Source organism: Crocuta crocuta, unplaced genomic scaffold, assembly GCF_008692635.1.
Source record: "Crocuta crocuta isolate KB4526 unplaced genomic scaffold, BGI_CrCroc_1.0 scaffold142, whole genome shotgun sequence".
Lineage (NCBI taxonomy): Eukaryota > Metazoa > Chordata > Mammalia > Carnivora > Hyaenidae > Crocuta > Crocuta crocuta.
Window position 1 is genome coordinate 2,875,429 of NW_027528892.1, and position 15,855 is coordinate 2,891,283.

General features: G+C 47.2%; 1 protein-coding gene and 2 long non-coding RNA genes across 6 annotated transcripts in view; 2 read left to right on the forward strand and 1 right to left on the reverse strand.

The window, feature by feature from the left end:
* Positions 1-256: 256 nt before the first annotated feature.
* On the reverse strand, positions 257-14,154 carry LOC144225796 (uncharacterized). 3 transcript variants are annotated; one of them, XR_013333386.1, is made up of 4 exons: positions 13,997-14,154; positions 9,515-9,572; positions 789-866; positions 257-354 (listed from the first exon to the last, which is right to left on the reverse strand). It is a non-coding gene; the product is annotated as an uncharacterized LOC144225796 (long non-coding RNA). The 3 variants fall into 3 exon arrangements; XR_013333387.1 differs by lacking the exons at positions 257-354; positions 789-866 and having other exon boundaries at positions 9,263-9,983; XR_013333388.1 differs by lacking the exons at positions 257-354; positions 789-866; positions 9,515-9,572 and adding an exon at positions 12,944-13,089.
* Positions 1,642-8,488, forward strand: ZNF547 (zinc finger protein 547). Of its 2 annotated transcripts, none has more exons than XM_077757032.1 (3): positions 1,642-1,680; positions 3,632-3,758; positions 5,161-8,488. In XM_077757032.1, exons 1-3 carry the CDS (start codon positions 1,645-1,647, stop codon positions 6,447-6,449), a joined length of 1,452 nt encoding a protein of 483 aa, XP_077613158.1. In that variant the 5' UTR covers positions 1,642-1,644; the 3' UTR covers positions 6,450-8,488. The 2 variants fall into 2 exon arrangements, with proteins under 2 accessions (XP_077613158.1, XP_077613159.1); XM_077757033.1 differs by lacking the exon at positions 1,642-1,680 and adding an exon at positions 1,761-1,889.
* A 143-nt stretch (positions 14,155-14,297) lies between the features above and the next one.
* The window catches only part of LOC144225808 (uncharacterized), an 11,563-nt gene continuing 10,005 nt past the window's right edge, over positions 14,298-15,855 (forward strand). Inside the window, exon 1 of the long non-coding RNA XR_013333397.1 lies at positions 14,298-14,643. This is a non-coding gene — a long non-coding RNA (uncharacterized LOC144225808). The remainder of the gene's footprint in view (positions 14,644-15,855) is intronic.

Genomic DNA, 15,855 nt, shown 5'->3' on the forward strand with positions numbered 1-15,855 from the left:
AGGGCCGTTTTCCTGCGCGTGCACCGCGTGGGGGCGGGACTTCCGGCGATGCCTTTGTGGTGTCCTGCTTTTCTGTAGTCCCCGGGACTGTTCAGTGGCTTGGTGCGTCCGGNGGGGACGTCTGGGCGCTTCCGCAGCCGGGATCAGGGGCCGGGAGGGCGGGGGTGGGAGTCGCACGCCCTGAGGTAGGAGGTCAGGACAGGGGAGAGCAGGCCCGGGAACGGAGGCGGGGAGCCTGCTGGGAGACCAGTGCAGGGCACCCCGGGCACTCACGGGGGCGGCTGGCCCAGGGCGGCGATGGAGATGCGAGGAGATTCTGCAGAGAGTCGGGCAGCAGAGCCGCGTCTCGTGTAGCTGTGAGCGCAAGCGGGGAGCGAAGGACCAAGTCAGGGTTTCTTTGCCTGAACATCTGAAAGAACGGAGATGGGGAAGCGAGCCCAGGGGGCAGGTTCCGGGGAGCTCACGAGTTCGGTTTTGGACGTGTTGATGCTGAGATATCTGAGGTGGGGACTTCCCATGGGCAGGTGGACGTGAAGGTCCGGAGAACCGGGAAGGGGGACTGGGCTGGAGCTGTCCAAGGTGTGGGGGGTGTGCGCTGCACCAGGGCCTGGCCTGAGGATCCGACCGAGGAGGGGGCCTTAAGGTCGTTATTACTGGCGGGCTCTGTAGTGAGTGTCAGGAGGGCCGAGACCTGGAGTGTCAGGGGATTCGCCACCCTCGATGTTCCCTCCGTAACGGAGCGCTCCTGACGTAGAAGAGCCTGGGTCTAGACAAGAATGTCAGCATACGGCAAGTTTGCTGGCCTGGGTGGAGACGGAGGTGGAGATTCACGGCCTCGCATGACGGACGATCCCGGGAGACAGTCCCTGTGAGGTAAAGAAGTAGCCAGATTTGTGGAGCAGATGCGTCCCAGACGGCGCACTGCCCTCTGGCCACCCCCACCCTTGAGGCGAGAGGATGGAAGGGGTGCTCCCTCCCCGGCCCTTGCCAGAGCCCCTCAGGGGGTTACTAGCAGCTCAGCTTGTTTGTTGAAAGGAGGAGTAGCTGAGCTTCCTGCTCAGACTCTCCCTGCAACTCACAAAATTTAGAACGTATGAAACATTTATTAAGACATCAGCCAACCAGCATTTAGCTAAGTATGTACACATAGGTAGGCAACTAGAAATGGACGCATTCGATAAATTAAGCAAGGCAACACTATACAAATTGCAAACTTAATTTATCCATGGTATTTGCTAATAATAGAACGTTATATATTACATCTTTTGAAAATCTTAATCAGAAATAACAAATCCACGTTTTTATGAACCCTATCCTTTTATTTGCAGCGAAAACATAGAGGATTGTTATTACCCTTTGGATAGTTAGTGTGCATCAATTCTGTTGAATACTGTTAGCAGCTCTGTGAGGTGGGGGCCATTGTTAACCCCATTTTAGAGGAAAGGAGTTGAGGCTGGGAGGTTAAGTCCTGCAGAGCCGCTTCGCTGGTAAGAGTGGCACCGAAGTCGGAGGAGCTGAGAGCTTAGGGCAGCAGGCTGGGGGCGCTTTGCTCCAGGCAAGGTAGGGGGAGTGGGGTCCAGTTCAGTGTGTAGGATCGTGCCGTGGCTGCGCCTTCTTATGGCCTCCGTCTTCCCACAGGTTCCCATGGCGTGTGCAGAACTGCTTTTGGACCCTGTACAGGTGAATGGAGCATGCGACAGACCTGCATCCACCCCAATTGTCACCCTAAGGGTTTTGCCACTCCCATGTAAAGAGTGATGGTGTCCTGAGATTGTTCCTCCTGTTCTCCCTCCCTTGGGACCAAAGTCCCTGTGGTCTCACCAAAGCCCAGGGCCTCGAACTCAGCCCTGGATTCTATGGAGCGTTGCGCATTTGTGACAACCGATGGGGTAAGATGTGGAGCGGTGTCCCAGGCACAGGATCCAGAATGTTCAAGTGATGGGGGTGAGAGTGAGTCGGAACACTCAGGGAACTGCGAGGCTCTTACCTACAGTGGGAATAGGGGCCGGTGGGGGAGTGCAGGTCCACAGTTACAGCCTCAGGTGCGGGGCTCCCAACCTGACGGAAGTAGGAGAAGGTTCTGAGAGGAGGAGCCAAGTGACCTGCCCCTGAACTTCACAGGCTGCATTCAGCTGCAGTGTGCAGGAGAGCCTGGACGAAGGCGGGCATAGTGGCCCTGGGAGGGGCCCTTGGACTGTGCAGGTGACCTCTGCTGATGGCTGCACAGGGCTGGTGGCTGTGGAGTAGAGGACCGGCTGCCTCTGGAAGTGTTCTGGATGGAGTAGCCCACATTCAGTGATGTGAAAGGCAAGGGCGCCGGGGCACGAGGTGGAAGCGGGTGTCAGGGACAGCCCCAAGGATTCTGGCTTTCTCTGGAAGGATGGATGTTCTGTCCATTGGTGGGGAAGTCAGGTTTTGTCACTGATGCCACACGTTCCAGAGTCTCCCGACTAGAGGTGCCCGCTCGGCAGTCGGACACGCAGGTCTGGAGTTCAGGAGCGGCTTCCAGGTTGCAGACAGCCAGGGACGGTGGCCGGCGTGTGCACTACGGTGTAGCTGCGCAGGTTTCCAGAGGGGGCATCGTTAGGCTGAGGAGGCAGGAAGGGGAAGGAGATTTGAACCTCTTCCCGGAGCCTGGATGGTGGTGGAGGACGTCGCAAAGGCAGACGAGGAAGCAGAGTAGCCATGAGGGGCGTGCCCACGTGTGATACGGACGAGGAGTCTGAAAGGCTTCTGAGGGTCAGTGAGGTGCAGTAGGTGTTGAAGCATCTCCACGAAGGAGGTCAGCTGTCAGTGAGCTCGGGGCCAGGGCACATGATCTTTCCTTTGTGGTGACTCGGTCAGGCCTGCCAGCTTCGTTCAGGCTGGTAGGTTAGTTGAGGTTAAAATGAAGCAGCCGGGAGCATTGCTGGGCCTGGGGTGCGGAGGTCAGTGTCGCTGGGCTGCGCGTGCGGGTCAGGTAAAGACAGGCTGTGACTGCCTGGACAGCGGGGCAGTGATGACGCAGCAGAGGGCCGGGAGTCCATGAGGTGCTCACATTAGGTCTGGGAGGGGAGAACCACAAAGGGACCCTGGTGCTGGGGAACTTGGGTTTCCGGGGCAGGATGGGGAAATAGGATGCTGATTCCGCTTGCACAGTTCTGCCGGGTTCCGCCTGCTCGGGGGTGTGTTGGGAAGGCCCAGAATTACCCGCAGAGTGGGCTGCGGTCTCAGTAACCGAGTTGTAGAAGCGGAGGGACCGGATATGGAGAGAGGTTCAGACCAAGAATGATGGGCAGGCGAGGAGGAGGGGCGCTTATGGGAGAGAGAGAAGTTGACGTTGTGTTGGCTGGGAGGCGGGATCGGGGACCTCAGCATAATTTACCGCTGAGAGAGCGCCCCCACTGCCGGCCCAGAGCCTAGGCGGGGCTTTCCTGCACCTTCCCCCCGCTTGTTTTACTGGGCTCCCCACACACACATTGATCTGTGGCAGTGAGGAGAGGGGAGGCACCAGTGCCACCAGACCCTGTATCTCCTCCACACTGGGAGGTGGGGTGCAGGGCAAGGGCAAGGAGGGGGTGGAAGGAGGTGGGGGTACGAACATTCTGGAGAGAGAAGCTGCACATCGATTGACCCTTACCCGTTTTGTCAGGGGCTTGTGGTGTTTACAGACGTGGCCGTGCACTTCTCCCAGGAGGAGTGGGGACTCCTTGATGAGGCCCAGAGACACCTGTACTGCAGCGTGATGCTGGAGACCTTTGCACTTTTGTCGTCACTAGGTAAGGCCCTCGCACCCACTCCCATGTCCGGGGCGCAGCTCCGGCTCTCCCCTTGCCCAGGAGTTAGGAGCTCTGGCTTTCCCCCAGCCGCACCACAGCCACTACTTCCCTTCTGGTGTCTTAGCACACGGTTCCGGGGGGGTGGCCGTGGCCACTTCTCCAAGTTTGTCGGAGAAATCCCAGTGGCCTTGCTTGTCCTTAGTCAGGTAATTCTTTTCAGAAGCACGGAGCCTCTGTGCTCAAGGTCTTCCCGTCCTTGCTGACGTTTCTTTGGGGCACGCCTGTCTCAGAACCTTCAGCCACCAACGTGCTCTCTCTTGGCTCTGTGAGCGCCTCCTCTGAAGTTCTTTCTGTTTTAGAATGTGGGATGTCGTGTGTTGGATCAGTCACTTTGGGGGCCCTGCTGTCCGCTCTGATTCCCTGCGTTTCATCTAAGGTGGACCCTTCCAGGTCCCATGTAAGTGCTCATCATGAAGAAGTGGAGGGGCCTGGGTGCCTGACAGCATGGCCTTACTCCATCAGTGGCAACAAGAAATGGCCCTGGGGCTGCGGAGCTGGGAATGGGTGTGTTGTCACAGCTGGGTTTACCATCGAGTGATGCCAGAGAGCAAGCTCATACCTGATTTCTACATGTTCTTTCCCATCATCATTTCTAACCTTGCCCTCTCTGGTTCCCCCACCTTTGTGCCCCACCCCCACCCCCACCATCGTCTTTTCCCTTCTGCACCCTTTGCAGTACACTTGACGTATGACCTACCCTTGAGGCATTGTGATGGCTGCACTTGTCTTTAAATAGTCTCTGAACGGGGCGCCTGGGTGGCTTAGTCGGTTAACCGTCTGACTTTCGCTTAGGTCATGATCTCGCGGTTCGTGGGTTCGAGCCCCGTCAGCTCTGTGCTGACTGCCAGCTCAGAGCCTGGAGCCTGTTTCAGACTGTGACTCCCTCTCTCTCTGACCCTCCCCTGCTCACGCTGTCTCTCTCTCTTTCCTAGAAATAAATAAAACATTAAAAAATAAATAAATAAATAAATAGTCTCTGAACACCAGCTACTGTGTTGCAATTACACATTTCTGGGCGTGGACACAGTCTTCTATTGAGTGCTCACCAGTCACCAGCAGCCATGGACTTGTTGAAAGTCATTTGCAGAGGAGGGAGCTGGGGATCCCACCTCTCTTCCCCGGACTCACTCCTTCTTCATGTCCTTGCCCAGGGTCAGGGCTGTCCGATCGTGGGCGCTGGCCGGGCTGAGCTCTGCACAGCAGGCCCTCTTCTCACCATCTTGAGTCTCCCCGGCCCATGAGCAGTCCCATGGCCTCATCCGTGGGGTGTCTGACACACATTCCCAGTGGGGCTCCCTCTTCCCAACAAGGTCAGCGTGCGCTTGCATTTCTCTGCTTACAGGTTGCTGGCACGGAGCCCGGGACAAGGAGGCCCCTTCAGAGCACGGTGTTTCTGTCGCAGCATCACAGGTCAGGACTCCACAGCCAGGCCCGTCCATCCAGGAGACCCAGCCCTGTGAGACATGTAGCTCACTCTTGAAAGACCTCTTGCACTTGGCTGAGCAGGACCGTATACACCCCGGGCAAGGCCTGTATGCTTGTGAGGGAAAGCGTTACCAGCACCAAAAGCATCAAATTAGAGTGGAACTTTCCAGAAGTGCTGAGGGGAGGCCTTCATTTGTGAAGAACTGCAGAGGTCACATGGCAGAGACCTTTACATGCAGTGAAGAGAGGAAGGACTTCCGAGCCAGCTCAGGCCTGCTCCAGCAGCAGGTTCCTCACGTTGGAGGAAGTCCACACTGGGACACAGCAGGTGGAGAGGCCTTTCAGAATGAACAGAATTATTATAAGTGCACTCAATGTGGGAAAACCTTCAGTCATAAACATGTACTTGTTGACCATGAGAAAATCCACACTGGAGAAAAGCTTCATGGGTACAGAGAATGTGGGAAGGCCTTCCTTAGAAAGTCCCACCTCCATCAGCACCAGAAGGGCCACGAGGAAGGTCAGCTTTATGAGAACCCAAAATGTGGAGGCTGTCTTCCACAGATGCCTGCCCTTGGTGACCACAAGGGTGTTCACACGAGGCCGAGGCCTTTTGAGTGCAGCCAGTGTGGGAAGGCTTTCCTTAGACTGTCCCAGCTCGTTGGTCACCAGAAAATCCACACAGGAGAGAGGCCTTATGGTTGCAGTGAATGTGGAAAATTTTTTAGGAATCGCTCTACGCTCATTAGACATCAGAGAGTCCACACTGGAGAGAAGCCATATGAGTGCAGTGAATGTGGGAAAGCCTTCACCCGCAAACATAAGCTTGTTGAGCATCAGAAAATCCACAGTGGTGAAAAGCCTTATGAGTGCGGAGAATGTGGGAAAGCCTTCAGCCGCAAAGACAAAGTTGTTGAACATCAGAAAATTCACACCGGAGAGCGGCCTTACAAGTGCAGTGAATGTGGGAAAGCTTTCAGCCGCAAACATAAACTTGTTGAGCACCAGAAAATCCACACTGGAATAAGGGCTTATGAGTGCAGAGAATGTGGCAAATTCTTTATGGACAGCTCCTCACTTGTTATTCATCAGAGAGTTCACACTGGAGAAAGGCCTTATGAGTGTGGCAAATGTGGGAAGTTCTTTAGGTACCGCTTCACACTCATTAGACACCAGAGAACTCACACTAGAGAAAGGCCTGATTAGTGCAACAATGTAGGAAATCCTTTAGTTGCAACTCCACGGACTCATTAGATGTCAGACAAATCACAGTAAAGAAAGGCCTTATTATTATTAGCTAATGTGGGAAATTTTTGTGTTACAGCTCCAGTCTCATTGGACACCAGAGAGTTTACACTGGTGTGAGTCCTTATGAGAACTGCAAATATGGGGACATCTTTACCTACAGCTCTGGCCTTGTTAAAGACTGGCAAATTTGCAAAGGAGAAATGCCTTATGAGTGCAGTGAATGTGGGAGAATCTGTTGATTTGTGTCACTATACACTAATTTGCATTTAATTTTTATTTTCTTGGAATCTTGCAGTATACTTTTACTTGGTTGCTTTTTATTACATTTTTGCATAAAGGGAATCCCAAAGTATATCCTTGTGTGGCTGCTTAGAGATTATCTGTATTGTGTTCATTCTTCTTTATTGCTGAAAGGTATTCCATTGGGCGTATGTGCCACTGTGTGTTTATTTATCTATTAATGGACATGTAGGTTGTTTCCAATGTTGAGCTGTTACCAAAAGAACTATGACCATTCATATATAAGTAAATATCTGAGAGTGTAGTGTTGCTCATAGATGAATGTTTAACTTTTTAAAGAATTGGCCAAACTGGCTTCCAGTATGAGTATACTATTTTGTATCCCACCAGCCGAATGTTAAGAATTCCATGTGGAACACATCTTTGCCCATGATAGATCTAGCCAGGCTTTTTAAAGTTAACAAATGAGTGTGTCATAGTCTTATTTTAATCTGGATTTCTGTCACAACTAGTGGTACTGAGTGTCTAAAATTTTTATGTGTTTATTTGCTCTTTTGGGGCAAAGTATCTAAATTTATTAACTTCTTTATTACCTAATTAATAGTTAATTTTGGACTATTTTGGATTTAGAGAAAAATTGCTAACGTAGTACAGGGAGTTCCCATATTCCCTACACCGAGTTTTCCCTACTCTTAACATGTTACATCAAGGTAGCACATTTCTTGCAATTGATAAATGAATCTTCATACATTATTGATAACAAAACTCATGCTTGATTCAGATTTCTTGAAGTTTTTACCAAGATTCATTTTCTGGTCCAGGATCCCTTCTAGGTTATCATGTTGCACTTAGCCCTAATGTGTCCTTAAGCTCCTTGCAGTTGTGACAGTTATTCTTGTTTTTAGTAACCTTGAGAGTTTTTTTTATTGTGATAATATATGTATAACATAAAACCTACTCTTTTAACCATTTTTCAGTGTATACCTTAATGGCCTTAAGTACAATGACAGTATTGTATCACCGCCACCACTGTTTCTAGAACTTGTTCATCATTCCAAGTAGAAACTGCACCCAGTAAATGATTAATTCCCATTTCTCACCCCATCTCCGCCTTTGTAATCTGTATTAGAATCTCTGCCTCTGTGAATTTTCTTATTCTAGGTATGTCACGTAGGTGAAATCCTATAATATTTGTGCTTCCATGTCTGGCTCTTTTAAGCCATTTGCAAGGTTCATTACTGTTGTAATATGTATGAGAGTTTCCTTTTTAAGACTGATAATATTACATTGTATATTTTTGCCACTTTTTGATTTGCCATTCATATGTTGGTAGATAATATGAATTGTTTACACCTTTTGGTATTGCCAGAAATACTGCTGTGAACCTTGGTGTACACTCACTTTTCTTTTGGTATATAAAGAATTGGCATTCCTGGGTGATAAGGATCATATGTTAATTTAAAATTTTCAGGGTCCACTGAAGTGTTAGCACCAAAATTGTAAGCTTCAGTATTTTTCTTATGTCCAGTGGCCTTACATTATTCTTTTCTTTGGTCATGCTATTCAAACTTTAGCTTCCATCAGAATCCCATGAACACAGATTGCTGGACTCCACCCCCAGAGGTTCTCATTGAGTCTGAAATAGGGCAGGGAACTCACATTTCTACACACTCCCAGTCGATGTTGTTGTTACTGTGCCTACACCACATTCTGAGGACCATCCCATTCTAGTTTAATAAAATTGCACGTGCTCTGTATACAGTCTTCGTTTCCAGGCAGATGTTCTATTCTATTCCATAGTCCTTTTCCTTGCATTGACTCATTTGTTCCAGGATTTACAACTAGGAAAGAAGTTGGTGTCTTTCTTAAACATAAATCATTGCAAGATAGCAAACCAAAGTCACCATGAAGCAGTTGCACTCCGTCTCCCTTGAGTTATTTTCCAGTCCAGTTCTTATGTAGATATTAACTGGTATGAGAATATATTTTAATAAGGCTGAACTCAGTTGTAAGGGATTTGTGTTAAGGCTCAAAAATAGAGCAAGTAATTTACTTGTGGACTTGCCCCCCCTCCCAGACAGTCAAATCCCTCTCCACGGAATGGTGAACTCTGATTTTGCTTCTTTTTTGACAATTCCCTATCTTCAAATGTAATTTCCCCTGACCCTGTCTGTTAATGGGTCGTACTGCAGCAAATAAGTTCTCTCGTGGACATAAAATAATCTGTCAGAATCTGTGTTGCTGTGAATAATTGCAAAAAACTATAAATTATGGGGTATGGGGAATTTGCAGGACTCTCCATTTAGCTGTAATGCCATAATAAAAAACAACACGAACAAAGAACTTTTAGTATTCCAAGAATAAGCAAGACTGCATCATATATTAGAACTGTGTCTTGTATAAACAACAAAAGTTTTAACTGTAGGTAATGATTCTGAGCAAAGAGTAAAGAAAGTAAAGTTTAAGGTAAGTCCCTCAAATTTAAGTTCAGCTATGCATGAAGTGATTGCCAATAAAACTTTATGAGTCATCTGCTTTATACACAAATGTCCATTAAGGCATTGTTCTAGAATTTTCTTTTTATTGGAATTTTTATAAAATGTCTTCAAGTTATGTCTTTGCATCATAAAATTTCTTAGAAACTTCTAAATAATCATGTTTTTATAGTGATGACAAATAATACAGGCTTTTGCTCTCACCACCCTCCTGTGTTTGAAAGGCTCCAGTGTACCCTGAGAGCACAGCCTCTGGAATTAGATCAAAGTCCTAGCTTGACCACTTACCATCTGAATGCACTCCAGCAAGTTATTTCACAAAGTCTCTGGGTCTCGGTTTCCTCATCTGTAATAATAGTATTTACCTCAGCGGATGTTAGTGAAGAATTAATGAGTTTAACATTTGCAAACAATACTTCATGCATAATTTGTGTCCTTAGTGTGTCAACATCGTAGAAAACACGATGTCAATTTTTCCCATTTTGGTGGCATTAAGTTTGATCATTTGGTTCAATGATATCCACCAGACTTCTCCATATATAAAGAAACATTCATCCATTTTTTTTCCCAACTGCTCTGAGCCCGGGAGGCAGACCTCTATGGACTCCACCAACAGGCTCCCATGCTCTCTGGCTTCCAGGGAAAAAATAGCTTTGGAATCAAAGGACTGGAGGACAGAAACAGGCTATAATGAAGGAACTGGTGAGGTGGATGTATCCTTCTTAATTGGAAGTCCTTGGTGAGTTCTTATCCACAGCTATGAAGAAAAACAAGGAAAAAAACAAGTCCAATACCAGTGAAGGGTGTACACTGAAGATTGTCTGGACCCCCTAGTTTTAGTAAATACAGAAATGAGAATCATCTATTAAAATGGTCTTTAGAAGTAAATAATAATAATAATGTAACTTTGCTATTTTAATCATGTAACTTTGCTATTTTGCTATTTTAATCACTTTTAGTGTTCAGTTCTGTTGTGTATTAGAGTTATCCGGAAAAACAGAACCAAACTGGTGTGTGTCTGTACATATACATATGTGTATAAAGAGATTTATTTTAAAGTATTGGGTAACATGATTATATTGGTTTAGCAAGTCCAAAATCTTCATGGTAACCTGGCAGACTGGAGATCCACAGAAGACTTGCAGGGCAAGCTCAGAGCAGTCAGCAGACAAATTCCTTCTAGCTCATGTAAGTTACTGCTTTTCTATCCATCCCTTCAAGTGGATGAGGTCTACTGTAATTATGGAGGGTCTGCTTTTCTCAAAGTCTACCGATTTAAATGTTGATCAAAAAAAACACCTGAAAGAAACATCCAGAATAATGTCTGACCAAATTATCTGGATACCATGGTCTAGCCCAGTAAATCCACAAAATCAACCATCACGTGTGATATTAAGTATATCTACATTGTATGATCATCATCATCCATCTTTGGAACTTTTTCATCTTCTCCAGCTTAACATATTTTTGTATCATTAAACACTACCTTCCAATCTTCACAACCCCAGTCCCTGAAAACTACCATGCTACTTTCTACTGTCTATGAATTTGACTACCCTAGGAACCTCGTATAAGAGGAATCCTACAACGTCTGTCCTTTTGTGACTTGCTCATTTCACATAGCATAATAAGCTTCATTTGGGGCATTTTGAAATGATCTATTTTTTCCTGTTGTCAACTTGCAAGATTTTCTTTTTTCTGGGATAAGGTACTTTATTTTTTTATTTTATTTTTTAAAAATGTTTTATTTATTTCTAGGAGAGAGAGAGAGACAGCGTGAGCAGGGGAGGGTCAGGGAGAGAGGGAGTCACAGCCTGAAACAGGCTCCAGGCTCTGAGCTGGCAGTCAGCACAGAGCCCGACGCGGGGCTCGAACCCACGAACCACGAGATCATGACCTAAGCGAAAGTCGGACGCTTAACCGACTAAGCCACCCAGGCGCCCCTGGGATAAAGTGCTTTAATATGAGTAGTTATGGGTTATTCTTTTTTTTTTTTTTAAGTATTTATTTTGAGAGAGAGAAAGAGCGATAGCAGGGGAGGGGCAGAGAGAGGCAGAAAGAAAGTATCCCAGGCAGGCTCCGTGCTGTCAGCACAGAGCACAACATGGGACTCAATCCCACAAACCGTGAGATCATGACCTGAGCCAGAGTCAGACGCTTAACCAACTGACTGGGCCACCCAGGCACCCCTTTCTGTTCAGTTTTTTAAAAATTTAATTCCAGTGTAGTTAAAATACAGTGCTGTATTAGTTTCAGGTGTACAATAAAGCAATTCAACAGCTCAGGCTCTTGACTTTAAATACTTGGAGACTGACAAACACAAAAATCCTCAACAAAATGCTAGCAAACCAAATTCAGCAGCACCTTAAGAGAGTTATACACTATGATTAAATTGGATTTATCCTTGGGATACAGGAATGCCTCAACTTATGTAAAACAGTAAATGTAATACTCCACATTCACAAAGGATAAAAATCATGTGATCATCTCAATGCAGAAAGAGCGTTTGACAAATTTTAACATCTTTTCACGATAAAATTTTGTAACAAATTAAGTAGATAAGAAACTTAACATAATAAAAGACATAATACTAAAAGCACATAGCTAACATCATAATCAACATTGAAAACCCAAAAGCTTTTCCTTTAAGATTACGAACAAGACACTCTCCACTTTAATTTAGCATTGTACTAGAAGTCCTAACCAGAGCGATTAGGCAAGAAAAAGAATTGAAAGGCATCTGAAATGGAAAGGAAGGAATAATGTTGTCTCTGTTTACAGATGAAGTGATCTCACATGTAGAAAACTTGAAAGACTGAACCAAAACAAACTAAAAACTAACAAATGAATTCAGTAAAGTTTCAGAATACACAATCAACATACAAAAACCCATTTTGCATTTTAAAACTCTAACAACAAATTATCTGGAAAAGATCTTAATAAAACAATCCCCTTTACAATAGCAACACAAAAAAATAAAATACATCAGAGTAAATTTAACAAAACAGGTGAAGGATCTGAACACTGAAAACCATAAAACATTGATGAAAAACACCAAAGGCACAAATAAATGGAAAGATACCCATATTTGATGATTGGAAGAATTAATGTTGTTAAAATGTTCATTCTACCCAAAGTCATCTACAGATTGAATGCAATCCCTATCAAAATTCCAATGACACTTTTCACAGAAATAAAAACAATCCTAAAATTTTTATGGAACCACAAAAGATACTTAGCTTAATCTTGAGAAAGGAGAACAAAGCTAGAGGCTACAAACTTCCTGTCTTCAAGCTACACTACAAAGTTATACAAATCAAACCAATAAAGCTCTGGCATAAAAATCATAAGACTGGTATTCTTTATATGTGGGAGTTTGATTTTCAGCAAGTGCTGTCATTATGTGATTTCACTGCGAAGTAAAGTGGAAGAGAAACAGCTCTAAATGCCACCTCTTGTGTTTTAAGAAACCCAAATAGAATATTTATGATCTCTTTACAAAATAAATATAGGTTCCAGAACAAAGTCATTTAATACAGGACATGCACAGTATACACAGAACAATCATATTCCCTATGTGTCCTATGTATCTGCTCTTGTGCCTAAAACCCAATTGGTGATCATTTAATATTTGTTAGAGCACCACATGACAATACAGCTTCCCAATTCATTTTTATAGTTCCAGAAACTGTCTTTATTTCTGCTTTATTTCTACTACCAAGCTGTTCCTGTTTTCAAATTTCAGCAAGAGTTTTGGAGATTGAATGATGAGTGTGGCCCAGGCTTCAGCACGGCTTCATTCTGACTTCTCCAATTTCACTGCCTTTTGCTCAATCTTCACTGAGATCTGAACATTTTTTCACCTGTCACAGATCATTTTCTCTATAACCATTTATACTATATTTCTTTGAAAAATAATCATTATTAATAGCTTTCAGTAAGTGCTATCTCACAAGTGCTTTGTAATCTCAACCCCCTTTCCTGATACTGTGGCAGAAATTACATGGAAAATGATAAATCTTTTACCAGCAGGGAGATGGGATCATGGATTCCTAAACCCTTACGGGGATAAGGTGTCCCCTTTACACATGCGGTTAGACTATTAGAATTGGACACCCTTTCCTTGCAAGAAATGTCATATGATAAGTCGCTCTTCAGGTAAGTTTTAGACTTTTTTTTTAATGTTTATTTATTCTTGAGAGAGAGACTATGAGCAGGGGAAGGGCAGAGAGAGGTAGACACAGAATCTGAAGTACGCTCCAAGGTCAGAGCCTGACTCCGGGCTGGAACTCAAAAACTGCCAGATCACGGCCTGAACCTAAGTCAGATGCTTAACCCACTGAGCCACCCAGGTGCCCCTAGTTTTACACTTTAAAAGGAGAGAAAAATATTCCACACATGGAGTAATAGGCATTATATGAGTAAGAATGTTTTTTGCCCTCTTGGAACACCGTCACTGATATACAGGTAGGAAATGTTTTCAGTGGAAAGGAGGTACAGCGTTACCCTTCTGACAATTCCTGTGCCTCCCGACACTTCTCTGACTCTCCTGTCATGTCCGGGGTCTTGTCTTACTGTCCCTGACCAAACTTACTGAAGGCCATAAACATGCCTCCAAAGTTTCACCTACGCGTACTTGACAAACAAGAAAGCGTGGGTTTGTAACTACATCTGTGACGTCCTAGACGGCAGCCAGTAGGGCTGCTTAGAGACCCGCAGTCGCCCTTCCCACTTTGGAGCCCCGGAACTCCGTTTCCCAGCACCGCTCACCTTCTCGCTCTTCGTCCCCAAAGTCAGGCACGACCTTCATTCCGAGGCAGCGGGCTTAACGGCTTCCAAACCACACTACCCAGAAGGCGCCGCGCGCGCGGGGGTGACCAAACGAGCCAACGAACGCGGAGCCTCGAGACGTTTGCGCGCGAGCGCACCGCCTGGGGCGGCACTTCCGGTGGCGTCCTCGTGGTGTTGGGCGTCGGGTGGAGGGGGGAGAGTCGCGGTTCTTTCCGCAGGGCTGCGGGGAGGGCGGGGAGGGCTGAGAGTGCTGCACGGGACGTGGGGGTTGGGCGTCCACGCTTTCTTCGTGAGGGAGCAGATTTGACCCGGGAGGAATCCTGGGCTGTGTCAGCACTAGGAGGGCAGGGCCCGGAGGGAGTGTACGCAGACGCAGAAGCGTGAGGTGGTGTAGACCCTTTGGCCTGCGGGTCCGTATACCCTCAGCGTCACTTCCTGCGGAATGAAAGCTAGGGTAGCGGAGCCCTGGGGCCCAGGCGGGCACTGCCGCCGCCTTCCCCTGTCCGGGCGAGAGGAATGATCCACGGCCACAGCCGAGGACCCCCAGTCACGTGCATCCCTGAGAGGGTTACGCAGCAGGCAGGGAGCTTCCGAGCCTGCTTAGCTCGTCCAGACAACTCCTTCAGGTAAGTGTGTATGAGATAGCTATTGATTTAACCACCAGGTAACCAGTATCCCCCTGTAAGATGCACATAGATACACAGATGGACACTTAGAAATGTGTTCAGTAACTTGGACATGCAAGCCACTTGTGAGGGGCTGGAATGTTCATTTATGTGTATTTGCTGACAGTGGAAAACTGTATGTGCCGTCCCCTTGAAACCTTTAAAAGCAGGAGCGTTTACACTCAAAGTTTCAAACCGCGGGGCACCTGGGTGGCTCAGTCAGTTAAGCGTCTGACTCAGATTTCTGCTCAGGTCATGGTCTGGTTCATGCGTTTGAGCCCCATGGCAGGCTCTGCGCTAACAGTGATGAGCCTGCTTGGGATTCTCTCTCTCTCTCTCTCAAAAATAAATAAGTGAACATTTAAAATATATTTTAAAAAATTTTTAATGTTCATTTTTGAGAGAGACAGAGCGTGAGCAGGGGAAGGGCAGAGAGAGAGGGAGACACAGGATCTGAAGCAGCTACAGGCTCTGAGCTGTCAGCAAAGAGCCCAACGCGGGGCTCGAACTCACAAGCCGTGAGATTGTGACCTGAGCCGCAGTCAGGCGTTTACCTGACTGAGCCACCCAGGCGCCCCTGTAAACATTTCTGTGCCGTCCCAGACTGCACCCCAAGGGAACCCGGAAGGGCTCCTATAGGAGCCGGCACAGCCCCACCTCGTTTGGAGCCCAGGAACCCCACTTCCCAGCGCCGCTCCCCTTCTCCTGACGCTCTGCCCCGCTGTTCCGCTTCCCTGTGTCTGGGACGCCTGTGGCTTCACCTGACTCGGGGTCTAAACCCAGAGCTGCAGTGTATGGGTCACTTCTGGTCTGAGAACAGATGGGGTGGGATTCTGAGGGGTGTCCAGGCACGGAATCCAGAATGTTGAAACGATCAGGGTGAAGGTGTCCACGTAGCTGGGCCCTGAGCGGAGAGAGTGAACAGCGTTTGCGGCGCAGAAGCCTGAGAGCCCAAGGGTGTGTGAGGTCCTCACATGGATTCCGGAGGGTGCGGTGAAGCAAGAACAGGCCCGGGTGCTCTCTGGCCTGGGAGACTGTGGTGCTCTCCTAGGGGATGACCTAGGATTTTCTTTGGGGAAGAAAAGGATGCTGAGTGCATCCGTCCTGCACTGTCTGGATGTCGCGGGCGTGGGAATCAGTCGGGCGTGAGCCTGAGTGCGGCGGAGTCGTTGC

Coding starts and splice junctions, on each gene's coding strand:
- ZNF547 (XM_077757032.1), top strand. CDS start 1,645: ATGGCGTGTGCAGAACTGCTTTTGGACCCTGTACAG. Junction 1,681..3,631: donor TGCTTTTGGACCCTGTACAG/GTGAATGGAGCA, acceptor CCGTTTTGTCAG/GGGCTTGTGGTGTTTACAGA. Junction 3,759..5,160: donor TGCACTTTTGTCGTCACTAG/GTAAGGCCCTCG, acceptor CTCTGCTTACAG/GTTGCTGGCACGGAGCCCGG.